Below are 20578 nucleotides of genomic sequence, written 5' to 3' on the forward strand. Positions count from 1 at the left end.
CAAACACAACAACTCATTTCTGGATCTACAGCTAGTTCCACTGATACCACTCACTCGATGTGATCTCTCCATGCTGGACTGGGGCCATTTCCCTTTCTGCTTCTTCATTTTAGAACCCTTTGCAATTCCATCTGTTTCCTTTTGATCCCTGATCATCCCATTACTTTCCTGCCTACACATTCTCTCACCTCCTCTTGGAGCATCCACCTTTCTCACGCTGTGTATCCCTGTCCACCCTGAGCCTCCCCGTTTCCCTGCTCCTCTTGCACACCCATTCTCTCATTATCTATACTCATACCACTCACTTCCACATTCATTTCCTCTCCTTCAATCTCTCCTGTCTTACTCTCCTGCTCTTCCACATCACTCCCCTCTTGATCTGATTCATTCTCTCTATTCACTTCTCTACCTTCCAGCAGCAGTCTCTCCAAGCGACTCACACCATAACCACTCAAATGCAGTCCATCGCTCCCATACAGCTCACTTCGTCCCTCAAACTCATTCCACACATTAACAAACTGTACTCCCATCTCCTCACACATTTCAGCCAGAATATCATTCATAATCCTTGCTCTCCACCTCATTTCACCACAATCATACCTAGGCAACACACTGACCACCCTTCCTGTCACACTATTCTCCTTTATCTTTCCAAGCAGTCTCCTGACATTCATTTTGACATGCTCTTTGTTCTCTCTCAAATCATTTGTTCCAATTAATACAATTAACTCTTTTGCTCATTCCCGCCTCATGTTCAATGCCTCAATCACTCTACTCATTTTACCGCCTGGAAAACATACCTTGTGCATTTTATCCTCTAGCACACCTTTAATAATGGAGTCGCCATACAACGCCACTCGCTCATCTTTTGTTAACTCTTTCATGCCATCATGATTTATTTTAATAGTTTTGACCTTCATTCTCTTAATTTCATTCCGCATCCATTTCATTTCTTGCTTCATCCAATCCAATTCACCTTCTGAACCTCGCGACACATTCACTCTATCATGAAATCTTTCTAACTTTCTAACTCTCGACCCTCTCTTCTCACTTTCCCTCTCATTCATCCTTCTTTGTTTCCGTACTTTCGGTCCAACATACGTCCAACTTTCACTGTCATTCTTCTCACTTTCACTCTCACATATCTTTCTTTGTTTCCGTACTTTCGGACTAACATGCGTCCAACTTTCGCTATCATTCTTCTCACTTTTACTGTCATTCATCTTTCTTTGGTTCAGTACTTTCGTTCCAACATGCGTCCAACTTTCGCCATCAGTCATTCTTTTTTCGCTATCATTCATTCTTTCGATTTTTTTTACTTGCGGTTTCTGCACCACGCCATTTCTACTTTCATTCGTTCTCTCAATTTCGTTTCTTTCCGCCTCACTTTCGTCCCTTTTAACATCCGTTACGGTTGTCAAATCGCTCTTTTTCTTTTTTCCTGATTTTTTAACATTTTTTCGCCTGTCTTTCTCGCCATTCTCTTTCAAACGTGCACTCACGACACAATCGGTACTAGCACTTTCTGTCATCAACTTCATATTCGCATTCATCAATTCCTCGTTCAGGTCACATTTCGCACACACCCTTCTTCCATCCGCACTAAACATCCACAAATCATTTATGTAATCGAAGGAATACATATAACAGACCTCACACTTAACGAACCTACTGAAATCCAAATTAAAATCATGGAATGACAATGCAGCCGCCATTTTTTTTCTCTGCAGGTTACTAGGTCTAATATTAACGTTTTCGTATTTAGTTTAAGCAAGAAAAAAAAAACCCCACACTAATAATATCGGTAGCGTACAACGTTTACAGCCGCTCTTACTTAAACAATTACGCATATATACTTAATTATTCCTAGTAAAACTTATCTGAATCAGGAGTTCAAAGCACAGTTCAAATCAGCTCTTCAAAGCAAAGCTCTTCAAAGCTCTTCAAAGTGTTGTCTTCACAATTTTGGCTATGTGTCCCCTAAATTTCAGATCCTTATCCACTATCACTCCAAGATCTCTTATTTTCTCCACCTCTGACAATATATTCTCACCAAGCATAAATTCTGCATCCCATTTTTGTTTTCCAAATTTTAAAACCTTACATTTTGCAACATTGAACTTGCATCCACATTTTCGTGCCCAATCACTCAATTTATTCAAGTCTTCTTGTAAGGCCACAACATCTTCTCTACTCTTCATGGTTCATCCCAACTTTGCATCATCTGCAAATAACTGAATATCTCCATCCAAATCTTCACTAATATCATTAATATAAAAGTTATACAGCAATGGCCCTAAAACAGACCCCTGTGGCACACCACTAGTAACTTTCCTTTTCCTGGATATCACTCTCCCATACACAACTTGTTGATTCCTATCTGATAGCCAGTCTCCAATCTAATGCATCAATCTAATATCCAATCCCATCCACTCTAGTTTGACTATCAACTTATCATTCAGTAATCTATCAAAAGCCTTTGTGAAATCTAAGTATATTACAGTATATTACTGTGTATCCTTTTCCTTTGTCCATGGAAGCAGTCACCTTATTGTAATAGGTAAGTAGATTACTAAAACATGACCTCCCTTTAGCAAATCCATGCTGTCCATCAAAGATAATATCATTATTTGTCAACCCAATTCTGGATCCTAGTTCTCACCAGCTTCTCCAACAACTTAACTACAACACAGAGTTGTTAATCTTGTCATTGTATTTGTACTGTAGTATCTATCACTGCATGTGTTTACTGACTATTTTGTTTTGCAGAGAAGGGGAGAAAAATGAGTTTCTGAGAGAAAAAATTCTGCCACCTCAGTATGAGACCTTGCTCAACTGCAGTTGAAAAATTCTTATAACTGTTTTTTTCAGGTTTTTCCAGCTGAAGGGCATTGTTACTGAATGTGTTATGATCCTCTTAGAAATTTCTGATGATTATATTTGTTAACAGTTAACGCTTTCAACAAATAATTTCGATGATTTTGAATTATTTCAGTGTGCTCAATCCAAATCTTCAATCCAAAAATTTATTATTATTATTTTCTTGATTCCCATGGAGTCGCAAGACTTATTGCAAGAGGTCAACACTGATGAATACAAAGTCTATCATACCATTCCTTAAAATCTTCCACAGTCTGCACATTCACTATCTGCTCAGGCAATGCATTCCATGCTCCTGCCACTCTCCATGCAGAAAATGTACTTCTTACTGTTTTACTCACAACCTCCTTTTGCAACTTCAGGAATGGCCTCTTGTCTTTGTTCCTTTCCCTTATTCTACCATATGAAAAATCTCCTAACTGTTAATATGATAATAACATTTCAACAGCTTAAATGTCTCAATCATATTCTCCTTTGCCTTCTATTCACCATACTCTGCAGTTGCATGCCCTCAGTCTATCCTCATAATCAACATTGTACAGTTCTGACATCATTTTTGTTATCTGTCTCTGCACCCTCTCCAAGCTTGTTATTTCTCCCTCTTCAAATCCCGTTGCCCAGATCTGAGCACAAAAATCCAGATATGGTTGGATCAAAACTTTATATAGGGGATTGGCACACTTTTATCTCTCAAGGTCAATGCTCTCCTCAGTATTTCTGTAATTCTCTGAGATGTCTTCACAACCTTTGCAACATGTCTCTGGAACTTTAAACCTTTATCCACAATCATCCCAAGATCCCTTGCTTCCTCCATTTCTTCCAGTATAACTCCACCAAGTTTATATGAAACATCCTATCTGTGGAAATTTTAAAACCTTACATTTAGTTGCATTAAACTGACATCACCATACCTTTGCTTTTCCTTCCAGCTTATTTAAATCCTTTTGAAGAGCCAAAACATCAGCACTATTACTGATACCTCTCTCAAATTTCACATCATCTATAAACAACTGAACATCTACCTGTAGTTCTGTGACAATATCATTGACATAAAGATTGAACAGCAGTGGGCCCAGGACTAAATCCTGTTCAACTCCACCTTTAACCTTCCTATTCCCTGATACAACTCTCTTATATATCTCAGAGAGTCAATCACCAGTCCAATCCACTAACCTGAGATCTAAACCCATATGATGCAACTTAAAAATCAACTTGGCATGTGTCACTCTGTCAAATGCCTTGAAAAAATCAAAAAAAAAAAAAAATGAAGGTGTATGCCTAACCTTCATCCACTGCTCTTGTTACTCTATTGTAAAAAAAGGTAACCAGATTACAAAACAAGAGTGCCCTTTAACAAATCCATGCTGGCCTGCATAAATAATAATCCTCTTGTCTTCCCAATTTTGTATATTCTATATATGATTTCTTACCAATTTCTCCAAAATCTTAACAATTTCTCTTAACAATTACAGGATTTCTTATGACATCAAGAAATCCTGTAACACAAGCACATTCTTTTACAGTTCTTGCTTACCCTCACACACACCTTTCAATCTCTCATTTCTTTAATTCTTATTATGCCAAATTTAAATGTTAGAGGTAGCAATACAAATACTGACTTTTTTTTTTTTTTTTGTTATACATGCATTTTGTTTACAAGTGTTAAGCAGGAAGGAGTGGAGTGCATTTTTTTATGACTTATAGAAATTATGTTCCTCACTTTATATAAATGGCATTGTTTGTGGATTGCAAGGGGATATTCAATTGTTTGCAGATGATGTGAAGCTGGGAAGGGTTATTAGTAATAGTGCAGATGGGGTAGCCATGCAAGACAGTTTGAATAAGCTAGACAGATGGGCAAATGAATGGGAGTGTTGGTTTAATATAGCAAAATGTAAGGTCTTGAGGTTTGGGAAACATCGATGGGACACTGCATACTTTATTGCAGTAGCTATACGGGAGGAAGTAGGGGAGACAAGAGATCTGGGGTTGATGATTGATAGAAACCTGAAATTTAGGGGACATATTGCAAAGGTGGTGAAGATAACACAGAGGATTGCTGCAATAATGAGAAGGACACTGACCTGCAGAGATAAGAGTTATCATTCCGTTGTATAAGACCCTGATCAGACCACACTTAGACTATTGTTCTCAGATTTGATCCTCATGATTTGAAGGGGATAAATTAACTTTGGAAAGGGTAAAAAGGCAGATAACAGATGGTTTCAGGACTGTACAATGTTAGTTATGAGGATTGGCTGAGGGAATGTGTACTGCAGAGTTTGGTGGATAGAAGAAGGAGAGGTGATGATTGTGACTTTTAAACTGTTGAGAGGAGGTTACAGGGTTGACACTGGGGAGTTCTTTCGCTTGGTTGAACAGCAGGAAGGAGTGATGACAAGAGGCCATCCCTGGAAGTTACGAAAGCAAGAGGGTGAGGAGTGGTTTCTTTGCATGGAGGGTGGTTGAACCATGGAATGCATTGTCTGATAGAGTGGTAAGAGTGAGTATGGTCAATGAATTTAAGGAGTGGTATGATAGACTTACCTTCCACGATGAGTCTTTTGACTCCATGGAGGCCTGAATAATAATAATAATTATTATTATTATTGCTGCACATCTTGTAAAATGAATTTCACTCAATAAATCTGAAGAAAAGGCCTGTTTCTATGACTTCTTATTTGCCATAAGACTAACACCGCACTTCTCTCCATATGGGACATGTTCATGGTGGAGCAGACCTCTCAGTGATGGTGCTGGTCCTTTCATTCTTTCCCTATTTTTCTACTTTTTTTTCCTTTTTTCTACTTCTAGTCTACTTCTTGTTAATGTCTTTTGTATTCTTCAGACAACATCACTGGGATTGAATCCCCCGCTGCCATGCTTACCATATGATGCAACCTATAGACATCTAGAAAGGGAGATCCTAGTGGTGTCCAATCATTGTTGGATACCACCAGAATCCCCATTTTGAATGTATTCAAGCGCTTCTTTTGCAATATGGGGCTCTGGTGCTGAATTAAGCTTCTTGTTGAGAATGAGTCCCTCATCTTCAAGTTTATCACAGTCCTCAAGAAGCCTCCATCCAATTCAGAAACTATAAATACATCACCTAAAACAAAGAACAAGAAACAGACAACAAAGACTTATTCAAATGCACCATTGTTTATAATAGTTCATTCTACTGGTGAACATTCAGTTGTGAAAATGTCACCCTTCTTTATCAGAAGAGTTGGCCGAGTTCCCCAGAGTCAGTTTAAAAATCTATTCTGCAGATGTCATAGTAAAAACAGCATCTATAAAGCATGGAGAGCAACTCCTTCAAGCACTATCTATTGGGAGAATGATCATAAATGCTTATTCAAGGTGATATCACAGGAGGTCCTCAGTGTTCCAGGCAAGGAGATCTGCTCTGAAATAAAGGATCAATGGAGAGAAAAGGATACCTTTTCTCTCCATTTGCTCCAAAACCAGCTATTTTCACCCAAATTATATCTAAGATTGTCTGTCATTGATTTGCTCTTTTGAATCCCAGGAGCACTAACTTTTATGATACTATACCTAAAATATATGTATCCAACTTACATTATTCAGATTCTTTCATTATAGATACTGAAGAAGATGTTAAAATGAAAAGCTCTCCATGTTACTGGTAATATGGAGTTTTTCATCCCCAAAACAGTCTTTCTCATCTGCCAAAATACATGTATAATTTGAAAAGTTGTACACTGTTTTCCAATGTTTTTTCTCAAAGTTGAAGCATTTCAATTCAAAGAGCAGTGAACATTCCCCCCCCCCCCACCCCCCCCCCCCCCCACCCCCCCCCCCCCCCACCCCCCCCCCCCCCCACCCCCCCCCCCCCCCACCCCCCCCCCCCCCCACCCCCCCCCCCCCCCACCCCCCCCCCCCCCCACCCCCCCCCCCCCCCACCCCCCCCCCCCCCCACCCCCCCCCCCCCCCACCCCCCCCCCCCCCCACCCCCCCCCCCCCCCACCCCCCCCCCCCCCCACCCCCCCCCCCCCCCACCCCCCCCCCCCCCCACCCCCCCCCCCCCCCACCCCCCCCCCCCCCCACCCCCCCCCCCCCCCACCCCCCCCCCCCCCCACCCCCCCCCCCCCCCACCCCCCCCCCCCCCCACCCCCCCCCCCCCCCACCCCCCCCCCCCCCCACCCCCCCCCCCCCCCACCCCCCCCCCCCCCCACCCCCCCCCCCCCCCACCCCCCCCCCCCCCCACCCCCCCCCCCCCCCACCCCCCCCCCCCCCCACCCCCCCCCCCCCCCACCCCCCAGACAGTGGAAGAGAGGAAATTGTAGAAAGACAAGAGCATGTAGAAGCAAGGGATAGAGAGGTGAGAGGGAGGAGGGAAAGTGGTAGAGAAAGGAGAGAGAAATTGTAAGCAAGTCAGGGATACCGGTGAGAGAAGGTTGAATGAATCTATTCAGAGTGGCATGTATGGAGATTTGATGATTCATGGTGTCCAGAGTAGAGTGCCAGAGAAGTGCTTGCCTGGTAGAACAATAGAGAGTGTGGGATTGGCAGTGAAGAGGGGTGAAAGTGTAGATGAGATGATAGTAATGGTTGGAATGAATGTCCTGAGAGGTGGCGTGAATCATATAGCATGAAATTTGAGGTTGATGTTGGACATAGTGCAGCAGAAATGTGTCCAGAGAAAGAAGATAGTGAATGTGTTGCCCCAGTATAAGAATGTGGAGTGGAGGAAAAGAGCATTGATGATGATGATGAATGATATAATATGATTACAAGAATGTGCAGGAAAGAGGGGTCTGGAATATGTGGATGTATGGAGTACATTTGAGAATAGAAGGGAGCTGTATGCAAGAGACAGATTGCATTTGAATGCAGGAGTGTACAACATTTGGAGAAATTGTTGTTTTCTGGGCAAGTGAGTGTGTTGGGACAGGGAAACTAGAATTGCACAGGTGGAATGTTACAGGTATGGCAATATGTGGTGATAGTGACTTGAGAAATTAGGGGGTATACACTATATTACAGAGCCAGATGGAGTATGATGAGATTAATAATGACTATAAGAAGGACGGTAATAGACTGGTTTCTCTGTATACAAATGCAGGAGCCTTAGGAATAAAGGAAATGAGTTTGTGGCACTGATTGACTCAGCCTCTCCAAATTTTGTTAGTATCAGTGAAACTTTAACAGGGATAGAAACCAAAGGATTTAGCATATTTTGGCAGGATAGGGAAGGTAAACATGGTGGTTGAATGTTACTCATGATTAAGAGATGAATTGTGTGCTCTAATGGCTTTGAGAGTACATAGTGTAAGATGAATATTTATAGGACAAGATATTTAATTTAACACACCATGAAATATAGATGGTGATGAGCAGGAAATGTTTAGGCAAATTAGTTTTGCAAGTGCAAAGGGGGCAATCATAATGGGGACTTCAACTATAGTGATATAAACTGGGAAGAGAGGACAGCATGCAGTAATAAGGGAACTGAAGTTTTGGTTTCTTGAGAGACAAATGCCTTGGGAAGCATGTGGTGGAGGGAACATAAGAATTGAGAGTTCTGGATTCGGAGTCATAGCAACAGAGGATCTGATTGTGACTGAGATGACATTCTTGCCCTCCCTTGGAACTAATTATATTTTTATATTTTGTAATTGCTCTTGATATATAAATTTAAAACAGATGTTCCCTGAGCACTGTTTACACTAAGACTCCAAGTATACCTTTAATCCAGCATTGATATAATGTCTTTGTAAATAAGCAAAAAATAAAAAAACTAGCTACCCATATTATGCTATTTGTATAACATGGGTTCATTCATTATTTCCAACACATGCATCTATTAAATTATTTTGTTTATATATCTACTAATGTATATTATAATGCACACACACACATAATAAATATATTAATTTTTCTCAGAATCATACCCCCAGTGCTGTGTTCCGTGCCACACCCTACTCAGATGGCTATAACTTTCGTTATGCCTCTTATAGCCCTCATTTAAGGCGATCCATGCCAAATGTGAATTTACACTTTTCAAGTGAACCTCCTAAGGTAGGTATTTCACTTCAGAATTCATAGCTTAAGTTTTTCTATTGTTATTTCTTTCTTTTTAAGTCACTTTTGAAATTTTAAGTATTTCATGAAAAGTATTTCGCACTTCTTTAAATACTTCAAGAACAAAGAAAACACATGAAATACTTAAAATTATTTAAAGTATTCAGTGTTTCAGTGCCTGTGGATATTTATTACTCATTCATTTGTTAATTTTTATGAAAAAATAATAAATACTGGAATAACATACACAACAGCCTTTTTCTTCAGTTGCCACATCTTTTATATATTTTTCATGTAGATAATAAATTGGATGGTATACCAGCTCGTGTCGTACGTGAAGCGGCCAAAGAATTGTCAGTGCCCTTGACCATTATGTTTAATTTGAGCCTCAGGACTGGGTCAGTCCCAAGGGGGTGGAAAGAGGGGAAAATAGTTCCACTGCACAAAGGTGGTTCCAAGGCTGCTGTTGAAAATTACCGGCCAATCAGCATAACAGGAATCATTATCAAGGTCTTAGAGAAAATAGTCAAGAGGAAAATACAAGATTGGATAGAAGAAAATGGGATACTGTATCGGGGACAGCATGGTTTTGTGAAGGGTAGGTCATGCCTCAGTAACTTGCTCACGTATTATAACACAGTGACGGCTGAACTGGATAAGGGTAATGGGTTTACAGTGATTCTGCTGGACCTTGCTAAGGCCTTTGACAGGATACCACATGGAATTCTAATCAGTAAATTGCAGCATATGGGAATGGACATAGGGTTGGTGAGATGGATAGGAGGGTGGTTGACGGAGAGATATCAGAGAGTGGTTTACTCAGGAGTAGAGTCCACAAGACGGCCTGTGACTAGTGGTGTACCACAAGGATCTGTTCTCGGACCACTGCTGTTTAATTTGTTCATAAATGATATAGGAAAGGATCTGAGAGGAACAGTTCATTTGTTTGCTGATGATGCGAAGTTGGGTAGGGCAATAGTGAATGCAGATGACGTCAAAATTTTGCAGGATGATTTGGATAGATTGGAGGTCTGGGCTAGGGAGAATGGATGTCAATTTAATGTGGCAAAATGTAAGGTTATGCATTTTGGGGTGAAAAGATGGGAGGCAGTTTACTGCATTGGTGGAACCGTGCTCCAGGAAATTGATGAGGCACGAGATTTAGGAGTGTTGGTGGATAAGGAATTGAAATTTAGGGGACACATTGCAAAAGTGGCCAAAGCAGCTCATCAAATCACTTGGTTGCTGAAGAATACGTTGACAAGCAGAGACAAGCAGGTTATTGTTCCTCTGTATCGAGCCTTGATAAGACCTCATCTCGACTACTGTGCTCAGATTTGGTCACCTAGGTTTCTTCTTGATGGGGAGGAGGTGGAGAGGATCCAGAGGCGAGTGACCAAGATGATAGCAGGTCTGTGGAATGAACCGTATGAGAACAGGTTGAGGATTTGTGGGTTGCAAAAATTGGTTGATAGGCGGAGGAGGGGAGATATGATTGAGACATTCAAATTACTGAAGGGTTTCTATAAAATTAATTCAGAAGATATTTTTGAGAACAGGGCTGGTTGTGGGAGGACTAGGGGACATCCATGGAAACTGGGCAAAAGTGTGGTTAGTAAAGGTGTTAGAGCTGGGTTCTTTACTTTTAGAGTAGTGAATGAGTGGAATGCGCTCCCTGAGTCTGTGGTGGATGCTGTGACAGTGAATGAGTTTAAGGCGAGGTATGATAGATACTGTATGAATGTCGAATAGTTGTGATGAATATGATTTGGGGCCTCCCTCGATGAGTCTAATGACTCCCTGGAGTTGCCCGTAATAATAATAATAATAATAATAATCATCTCTATCTTAGTAGAAGAATATGAATAATATGACAGAATATATCATCATCAAATTCCTGCCATGTACCCTCAAGGGGTGCACAGGATATGATAGTACTACATGAAAAATTTACATCATTACTAACTTCCTATCTACAATTTCCCTCCAAATCAGTCTGTTACTTGTCAAGACTCCAACATTACCAGATCTTATATTTCTATCATCTAAGGCACTTTGTACCATATCAATCCACCTATATCTTGGTCTTAATTTGGGTCATTTTCCTGCCAACTTGGCAGAGAATACTTGTTTTGCTAATCTTTCCTCGCCCATTCTGTTTAAGTGACCATACCACCTGAGATTAGCTCTGCTAATGCATCCTGGATGCTGACTATGTCAATTTCTTTCCAATTATTCTCGTTTTTAATATGATATTGCCATTGATGCCATCTGTTCACGCCTCTAATCTTTCTCAGGACTCTCATATCTGTGGTCTCTAGTCTTTGGTCAAGTGTTTTACTTCTGACCCAGCTCTCAGATCCATAAGTTAAAACTGGTTTGAACACTGTCTTGTATACAGCTAATTTAGTGTTCCGACTAATTTCTCTTTTATTCCATATGAATTTATTCAATTGACTTCCTACCATACCACCTTTGTTGATTCTTTTGTCTATTTCCATATTTAATTTACCATCTTCACTAAAAATCGTGCCTAAGTAGCTGAAATGTTTTACTTGTTCCACAGGTTCTCCATTCACAACACAGTTGACATTTTCAATCATTCTACCTATTTTCATTGTCTTTGTCTTTTTAATGCTGACCTTCATACCATATCTATTACAACAGTTATTCAATTTAGTCAGAGAATCTTGCAGACTTGTAGCGGATTTATTTAGAAGTATAAGATCATCCGCATAAAGCAAAGAGCTGACATTAACATCTCCAATTTTGATATCATGTTTAATACCACTTTCCTTCATAATGTGATCCATATAGATAATGAATAACAGAGGGGATAATGTACATCCTTGTCTGACACCAGATTTAACATTAAACCATCTTCCTGTACTTCCTTCAATTCTAACTGCTGACTTACAACTCAAATAAAAAACTAAGTATTGCTTGATATAATGCCCCATTGACAGCATATAACTGTAGCGTATTGAATAGCTTCTCTCTCTCTCTTGGCACCTTGTCATATGCCTTTTCCAAATCGACAAAACTTAAATACAGATCTTTGTTATATTCCCATGATTTCTCCACTATTTGTCGTAAAGTGAAGATCTGATCCTGACAGCCTCTGTTTGACTTGAATCCAGCTTGTTCTTCACCAAGCTTTTCTTCCACAATTCTTCTCATTCGTTTCTCAAGTATATTTGCATAGATCTTACCAGAAACACTCATTAGGGATATACCTCTGTAATTCTCACATTCAGTTTCATTTCTCTTTTCATATATGGGTACTTTGAGAGCTCTACTCCAATCATCGGGAATTCGTTCCTCTGTCCGTTCAGGCTTTCTTAACTATGCAGTGCAGCCATATTCTGATGATATATGATGATATTCTACCATTTCTGGTAGAATATCATCTACTCCTGCTGCCTTTCCACATTTCAAGCCTTTGATGGCTTTTTCTACTTCAAGTATGGATATGTATTCCTGACTATATGCCTTGTCAGTGTTTTTTATCACTGTGCTGTCATCACTGCTTGTTTCATTTAGCAAATTTTCAAAGTAATTACTCCATACTTCAAGGATATCTTTTTCTCCCGTTATCGTGTCACCTTTATCATCTCAAACTTCTTTTATAGCACTCTTTCCTCCATTCCTAAGCTTCTTCAACAACCTCCAGAATATTTTTCCACCTTCTTGATATTTATTTTCTATGTTCTTGTCAAAGTCCTCCCATGACTTTTGTTTAGCTAGTTTTACACACTGATAGCTTTCTTACATTTTTCTCTGTATTCTCTAAGAGCACGAGCTGACTTATTTGCCAGGAACTTTTGAAACGTTTTCTTCTTTTCCTTCACTGCCTCTTTAACTTCCTGTGTCCACCATGGAGTTCTAATTTTTCTATCCTTGCAGACAACTTCACCACATGCCTCTCTAGCTGAATCAATCAGGGTTTTCTTCAAGGCTTGCCACTGAATTTCCAAGGTATGGTTCCTGTTCTCAAACTCTTTCATTTTTCCTTCAATAATCTTTGTGTATTTTAGTCTACAATTCACATCTGAGAATGTGCTCAACTTTTATTCGCTTTAAAACTTTCTTACATGTCATTCTTTTCAGTATGAAATTCAATTTTATCCTGCTCAAGACTAAATAGTAATCACTTCCAATTTCAAATCCTCTGTACACTCTGGTGTCCTGCGCCCGGAAGAAAATATCACTATCAACAATAACATAGTCAATGAAACTTTTCTTATTCCTTGCCTCTTCTCTCCATGTGAATTTGTGCACATTTTTATGTTGGAACATGGTGTTAGTATAACCAGTCCATGTCCTGAGCAGAAATCCAACAGGTATTTGCCATTATTATTAGCTTTGCTCTTTTCTCCAAATTTTCCCCAAACATTTTTGTATGTCTGACAATCACTTCCTACTCTGCTATTTAGATCCCCAACAAGGACCAACTTTTTCTTTTTCATTGTGTCAGTAGCTTTCTCTAGAGCCTCAAAAAATTCTTCCACTTTTACCTTCGTAGAATCTTCTGTTGGACCATAGGCACAAATAAGTCTCATTGTCCAGTTCCCCATTCTGATATTTGCCCAAATCACTCTACTTGACACTGCCTGCCATTCAAGAAGATTAGCCTCGTATTTAGTGTTGAATACTATGGCTACTCCTTTTTTTCCTTGATTGTCATTGCCTGAATATAACATTTTGTATTTATTGCTCAGAAAGATATATATATATATATATAAAAGAAAATTTTAAAAAATTCGATATGTTGAAATCTGAAATTTTTTTAGAATAACATTAACATCAGTTGCTTAAATTTATCTTGTAGAAAAATCATAAAATAAATTTCAACAATTAGTTTTTGTGAAATTTCACAAATGAATTAACATCAATATATACATATATAGCCAGCTTACCCTTTCATATAGCAAACTTTTGTTTCCGGTTACTTGGCTAAAAATGCTGATATTTTGTTTTCCCCATTCTTCCCTTCTAAAATATTTCATTAAATTGTGTATTTGCAAAAAATGTCTCTTTTTATGTGTGTAAGTATTCTAATATTTCATTACAAACATTTTGTATTTATTACAACACAAAAGTAGTGATTATATTTATTCACACAATACCAGTCATACTTCTCATTATACTCATTCACTAACAGAACACTTACTACAGTCTCTGGAAACCTATTCCACCTCTTCACCAAGAAAAATCTATTTTATATACTCATGCTAGCCACATTCTTATACAATTTCCAGAGCATACAATTTCAAAAAGTCTTCTTTATCAAGCATGTAAAACCCTTTTAGTGACTTAGCCTGTAAAACTTCTGTAGTGACTTGTATCTATCCATTGTTGTTATTATTATTATTGCTATTAATAAGAGAGACCTCCAGGGACTCGTCAAGGGAGGCTGCATACTACATACACACATGCACACACACACACACACACACACACACACACACACACACACACACACACACCAGCTATCATACTTGTTCTTGAATTCATTCCCACTGAATTGCACACACAATATCCAATGGCAGTCCATTTCAATCATGCACCATTCTATGAGAGAAAAATCAAGATCTCATCCTCTTCTTAGTAGCATTCATTTTCACCTTCCAAGGATGCCCTCGTGTCCTTACGCCACCCTTCATAAAATAAAAAATTCTATCAACTGAAATCCTGTATGATCCTTTCAGAAGTTTATAAGACTTAATCATATCACCCCTCTTTCTCCTTTTTGCTTGTGTCTGCAGTTTACAAATTCTCACTCTGTCTCCATAATCAGTTTTCCATAATGCTGATATCATTTTTAACACTCTCCTTTGCATTCTCTTCACTGTATCAGAATCACAACAGAAACCAAGAGATCACCTGCACAAAATTGTCCAAGTGAGGTCTTCTCAAGGCCTTGTAAAGAGGCAAAATGACATCCTTATCTTTACATGTCAAAGTAACTAACACTCCAAGATCCCTAGCTTGATCAGTTTCCTTTAGCATAATTCCACCAAAATAATGTGACATTGGATATCTAATCATGCCAAAGTGCATGACTTTACATTTATTGACAATGAAGCGACATTAATTTTCCCATGCCCACAATTCCAGCCTATTCAAATCATTCTGTATTTGAATAGGCTGGAATTAGAATGCTGTATATCACTTACATTCCTGATTACCTTACCTGTCTTTGCATCATCAGCAAATAGTTGTATGTTGTGCCTGTCAAATCAAATGATTATTTTAAATTTTGAATTAGAACAACAAGAAAAATTAGTCAAAAGTTTAATCTTACACTGCTCAAGTCAGATATCACTATAGAACTGTCAAACAAATATTGCTTCTCATCTTTCCAAAATTTTCATTGGCAGTCAGTGAAGCAGCTCAATATACCTTAGGAAGAGAATGCATCAATAAACCTTGGACTACTCATATTAGAGATTTGTGATCAGCAGAGAAGTTTATGACCAATTAGACATAACAATGAATAATATAATTATCTGAATAGACAGATTAAAAGGGAGATAAAGCTTCAAAAAAATAAGTGGTTATCCAAAAAATGCAAAGAAATTGAGGATAATCTTTATAAGAATAACCATACAACAACATACCGAATAATTAAGAAACTAACAAAGCTTTTTTATTTGTAAGAGCTAAACAATTGAGAATGAGGATGGAACAAATATTACTGATCATGGAAAAAAATATTTGAAACTATGGCATGATTATTCAAGTAAACTATTAATTTATGATGATAGCTTGGACTAACAAAATTTAGATGGAATTTTTCTAATGATAACAGAGAACAGTGATTATCCTATACTTAGAGAAGAAGTAGGAAGAGAAATCTTAGATCAAAAACAGGAAAAACAGCAGTAACTGATAATATCCAAACCTCCTTGAATCTCCACAAAAACAGCAAATGTCAGAGTACATACAATTCACAGACACAATATAGCTTGTTTTCTTAGTTGCTCTGCTTCATTAATGAATGACAGAATCTGTGTCCATTATTCAGTGTGACTAGGAATAAATTTACACATGGATCATTGAGTCTCCATACATCACACCTCTTACCACTCTGTTCCTTGATTGCTCACCTGCATCCCTCATTCTCTTTTCTCTAACCCTTTCTCTCTGTGTTTCCCCTACTTACCTGCTGTCTCTGGTTCCAGCACTCCTTCGCATTCTTCTCATTCCCTCTCTCCAACTGTTTCCATTCTCTCCTCTTCTATCATTCCCATAATTCTCTCATAATAACTTTCTCAAAATAGTAGAGGAAAGAAGAAAAATGAAACTTCAGAGAAATGAAGAAGGTTAGACAGGCAAGTGTAGATTTCCAGAAACAGGCTAGGAAAGATAAGGAAAAACATATAAACAAAAGCTGCAAGGAAATTGAAAAAAGCAATATTATGGGTAGAATAAGAGATCTGTTTAGAAAAATAAATTATGTTACAGGAAAGTTTATCCCTAGATTATCAATTATAAAAAAGTAAGTTTGGAAAATATCTGATGGAAGAACCAGTGAAAAAAAGATGGAAAGAGTATATAGAAGATTTGTACAAGAAAGATAATAATATTGATGGATAATTTGAAAGGAGAGAATTTGTTGGGGAACCCATGATAATGAAAAGTGATGTCAACAGTGGAACAGCTGCCAAAATGAAAAGACCCTTTAACTGATGGGGTGTCTGGAATTATTAACAGCAGCTGGGGATGAAGTAGATAATAAATTGACTGAAATTTGTCAATATGTTTAGAAGAAATTATATTGGCTTAGAGATTGGAAAACATCTGTATTCATCCCAATTCCAAAAAAATCAAATCCCTGAGATTGTGAGAATTATATAACTATTGCTTTAATTTCACATGCATGTAAAGTTATGTTGAAAGTGATCCTGCAAAACCTGGAGCCATGTGTGAATAGAGAAATGCCACAAGAACAGACAGACTTTAGGAGAGGTTGAGGAACTAGAGACCAAATAGCAAACATAAGATGGATTATAGAAAGAACAAGAGAATTTCAGAAGGAAGTATTCATCTATTTTATTGATTATAAGAAAGCTTTTGATTGTGTGGATCAAAATAGACTGTGGATTGCAATGAGATCAATGGGAATACCTGAGCATTTAATTCTCTTGATAAGAGAGCTGTATTAAAACTAAAAGCTTCAATAAAAACAGTCTTTGGAGAAGCAGACATTGTTCAAGTGGAAAAAGGGATGTGGCAGAGTTGTATACTGTTGCCCTACCTTTTTAATATTTATAATGAATATATTATGAGAATGGCTAACTTAGACAAAGATCCAGTTGGAATTAAGGATTGTGGTTGTCTTGCCTTTGTAACAAACTTTGTGTTGTGTGCTCTGAAGATGCTGGATATAATACCAGCAAAATATTAGCTTTTAAGTTAATAAACAGTTATTTTCTTAACCATCTGTGTTCTTATTATACCGTGAAACCTATTACAACATGTCTGATGAACACATAAGCCTATCCATGCGTATAAATAATTTAAGATATGCAGATGATACAACCCTCATAGCAGAAACTAAGGAAACTCTGGAGATGCTGATTCTATTTGTTAAGAGGGAAAGAAACAAAGCACAGGCTTAATTTAAACATCAGCCAAATAAAAGTGATGACTTCTGGCAATTTCAATAAATTTATAATATAGGGAGATAAAATAGAAATCATTGAAAGTTATGATTTACTGGGGTCCAGAATCAGAAATGATGGTAAATGTGAAGATGAAATTAAGAAGGGTAATCATGAGAAAAAAAGCTATGTTAAACCTGACAGAAATTATGAAAGACAGAGGTGTAAGTAAGACCATGAAAGTTAGAATTGTCAAAGCAATGGTATTTCCAGTAGTGATGTATGGATGTGAAAGCTGGATTTTTAAGAAGAAAGACAGAAAATGAATTGATTTATTTGAATTATAGGTGTGAAGGTGACTATTAAGAATCCCATGGACTGCAAGAATGACCAATAAGAAGATTTCAGAGAGTATAAAGATAGAATGCTACTTGGATTGGAGGCGATGATCGCTAAACAGAAGTTAATGTACTTTGGACATATTATGCAAGCTGATGAGTCATTTGATAAGGCAGTTATGTTGGGGAAATTGAGGGAATGAGAAGAAGAGGAAGACCACAAAAAGAGTTGGATGGACAACATAAAAGAACTTACCATGTTCTTTTACGTTGCTGAAAAGAAGGACAAGAGACTGAGTGAGATGGAGAGCTTTTGTGCACAAGGTCACCAAGAGTCAAAAACAACTGGATGGCACATAGCAACAACATAGCATATTATCCTGATGAAAAGTAGCTATTAACATATGCATTATTGGTAAGTGAAAGGATGCACCTATGTAGCGTTCAGACAGAATAGGGCATTCAGACATTGCTTTACCAGATGAAGGAGCCGTAATGCATGCCAAGAAACATTCAAAGTTTCTTAGCATGCATTAATTGTGCACACATATACTAACTCTCATCACCTTCCTACCAGTTTATTATTATTCAGAACCTCCATGGAGTCACAAGACTCATCTTGAGAGGCCCATTCTAGACAACATAAAGTCCATCAAACTCCTTAAACTCATTCACTATTTCTGCTTTCATTACCCTATCAGGCAAGAATTCTGCAGTCTCCAACCACTCTCCATGCAGGAAAGCCACTTCTCATCCATTTGTCTACCACTTCCACTCAACCGTGTAACTGCCTCTCAACAGTTTGTCTCAGTCATATCACCTCTCCTTCTGTCTAACAAACTTTGCAGTCCACATTCCCTCAGTCTATCCTCATAACTAATATTGTACAGTCCCTCTTTCCAAGGTTATTTTATCCCCTAAGCGCAATAATCCAGATGTGATCTGATTAGAACTTTATACAATGGAATCACCACTCTTCTATCTCTGCTAGTAATTATCCTTCTCAGTATTGTATCAGTCAATTACCTTCACCACCTTTGCAATATTACTATTACTATTATTACGGGCAACTCCAGGGAGTCATTAGACTCATCGAGGGAGGCCCCAAATCATATTCATCACAACTATTTGACATTCATACAGTATCTATCATACCTCGCCTTAAACTCATTCACTGTCACAGCATCCACCACAGACTCAGGGAGCGCATCCCACTCATTCACTACTCTAAAAGTAAAGAACCCAGCTCTAACACCTTTACTAACCACACTTTTGCCCAGTTTCCATGGATGTCCCCTAGTCCTCCCACAACCAGCCCTGTTCTCAAAAATATCTTCTGAATTAATTTTATAGAAACCCTTCAGTAATTTGAATGTCTCAATCATATCTCCCCTCCTCCGCCTATCAACCAATTTTTGCAACCCACAAATCTTCAACCTGTTCTCATACGGTTCATTCCACAGACCTGCTATCATCTTGGTCACTCGCCTCTGGATCCTCTCCACCTCCTCCCCATCAAGAAGAAACCTAGGTGACCAAATCTGAGCACAGTAGTCTAGATGGGGTCTTATCAAGGCTCGATACAGAGGAACAATAACCTGCTTGTCTCTGCTTGTCAACGTATTCTTCAGCAACCAAGTGATTTGATGAGCTGTTTTGGCCACTTTTGCAATGTGTCCCCTAAATTTCAATTCCTTATCTACCAACACTCCTAAATCTCATGCCTCATCAATTTCCTGGAGCACGGTTCCACCAATGCAGTAAACTGCCGCCAATCTTTTCACCCCAAAATGCATAACCTTACATTTTGCCACATTAAACTGACATCCATTCTCCTTAGCCCAGACCTCCAATCTATCCAAATCATCCTGCAAAATTTTGACGTCATCTGCATTCACTATTGCCCTACCCAACTTCGCATCATCCGCAAACAAATGAACTGTTCCTCTCAGATCATATCCTATATCATTTATGAACAAATTAAACAGCAGTGGTCCAAGAACAGATCCTTGTGGCACACCCCTAGTCACAGGACATCTTGTGGACTCTACTCCCGAGTAAACCACTCTCTGATATCTCTCCGTCAACCACCCTCCTATCCATCTCACCAACCCTATGTCCATTCCCATATGCTGCAATTTACTGATTAGAATTCCATGTGGAATCCTGTCAAAGGCCTTGGCAAGGTCCAGTAGAATCACCGTAAACCCATTACCCTTATCCAGTTCAGCCGTCACTGTGTTATAATACGTGAGCAAGTTACTGAAGCGTGACCTACCCTTCACAAAACCATGCTGTCCCCGATACAGTATCCCATTTTCTTCTATCCAATCTTGTATTTTCCTCTTGACTATTTTCTCTAAGACCTTGACAATGATTCCTGATATGCTAATCGGTCGGTAATTTACAACAGCAGTCTTGGAACCACCTTTATGCAGTGGAACTATTTTCCCCTCTTTCCACCCGCTCGGGACTAACCCAGACCCGAGACTCAAATTAAACAAAATGGTCAAGGGTACTGACAATTCTTTAGCTGCTTCTCGTACAACACGAGCTGGTATACCATCCAATCCCACAGATGTATTGACATTGAGGTTATGCAATAGACTACTCACCTCCACTTCATTAACCACAATTCCCGTATGATCTACTGGTTTATTCGTTTCTGCAATGTCACCACCTGGATGATATACTTTTGCA

The 20578-nt window shown here is 38.7% G+C and overlaps 1 protein-coding gene across 1 annotated transcript in view; it reads left to right on the top strand.

Moving 5' to 3' along the window:
- The window catches only part of LOC150107279 (actin-binding LIM protein 2-like), a 508439-nt gene that overhangs the window by 465339 nt on the left and 22522 nt on the right, over positions 1–20578 (top strand). Inside the window, exon 20 of the mRNA XM_090391129.1 lies at positions 8794–8928. Coding sequence (XP_090247255.1) covers positions 8794–8928 — 135 coding nt within the window. The remainder of the gene's footprint in view (positions 1–8793; positions 8929–20578) is intronic.

The sequence above is a fragment of the Typopeltis vanoorti genome, chromosome 4 (assembly GCF_054136105.1).
Source record: "Typopeltis vanoorti isolate ZY-2024b chromosome 4, IOZ_Tvanoo_1.0, whole genome shotgun sequence".
NCBI lineage: Eukaryota > Metazoa > Arthropoda > Arachnida > Uropygi > Thelyphonidae > Typopeltis > Typopeltis vanoorti.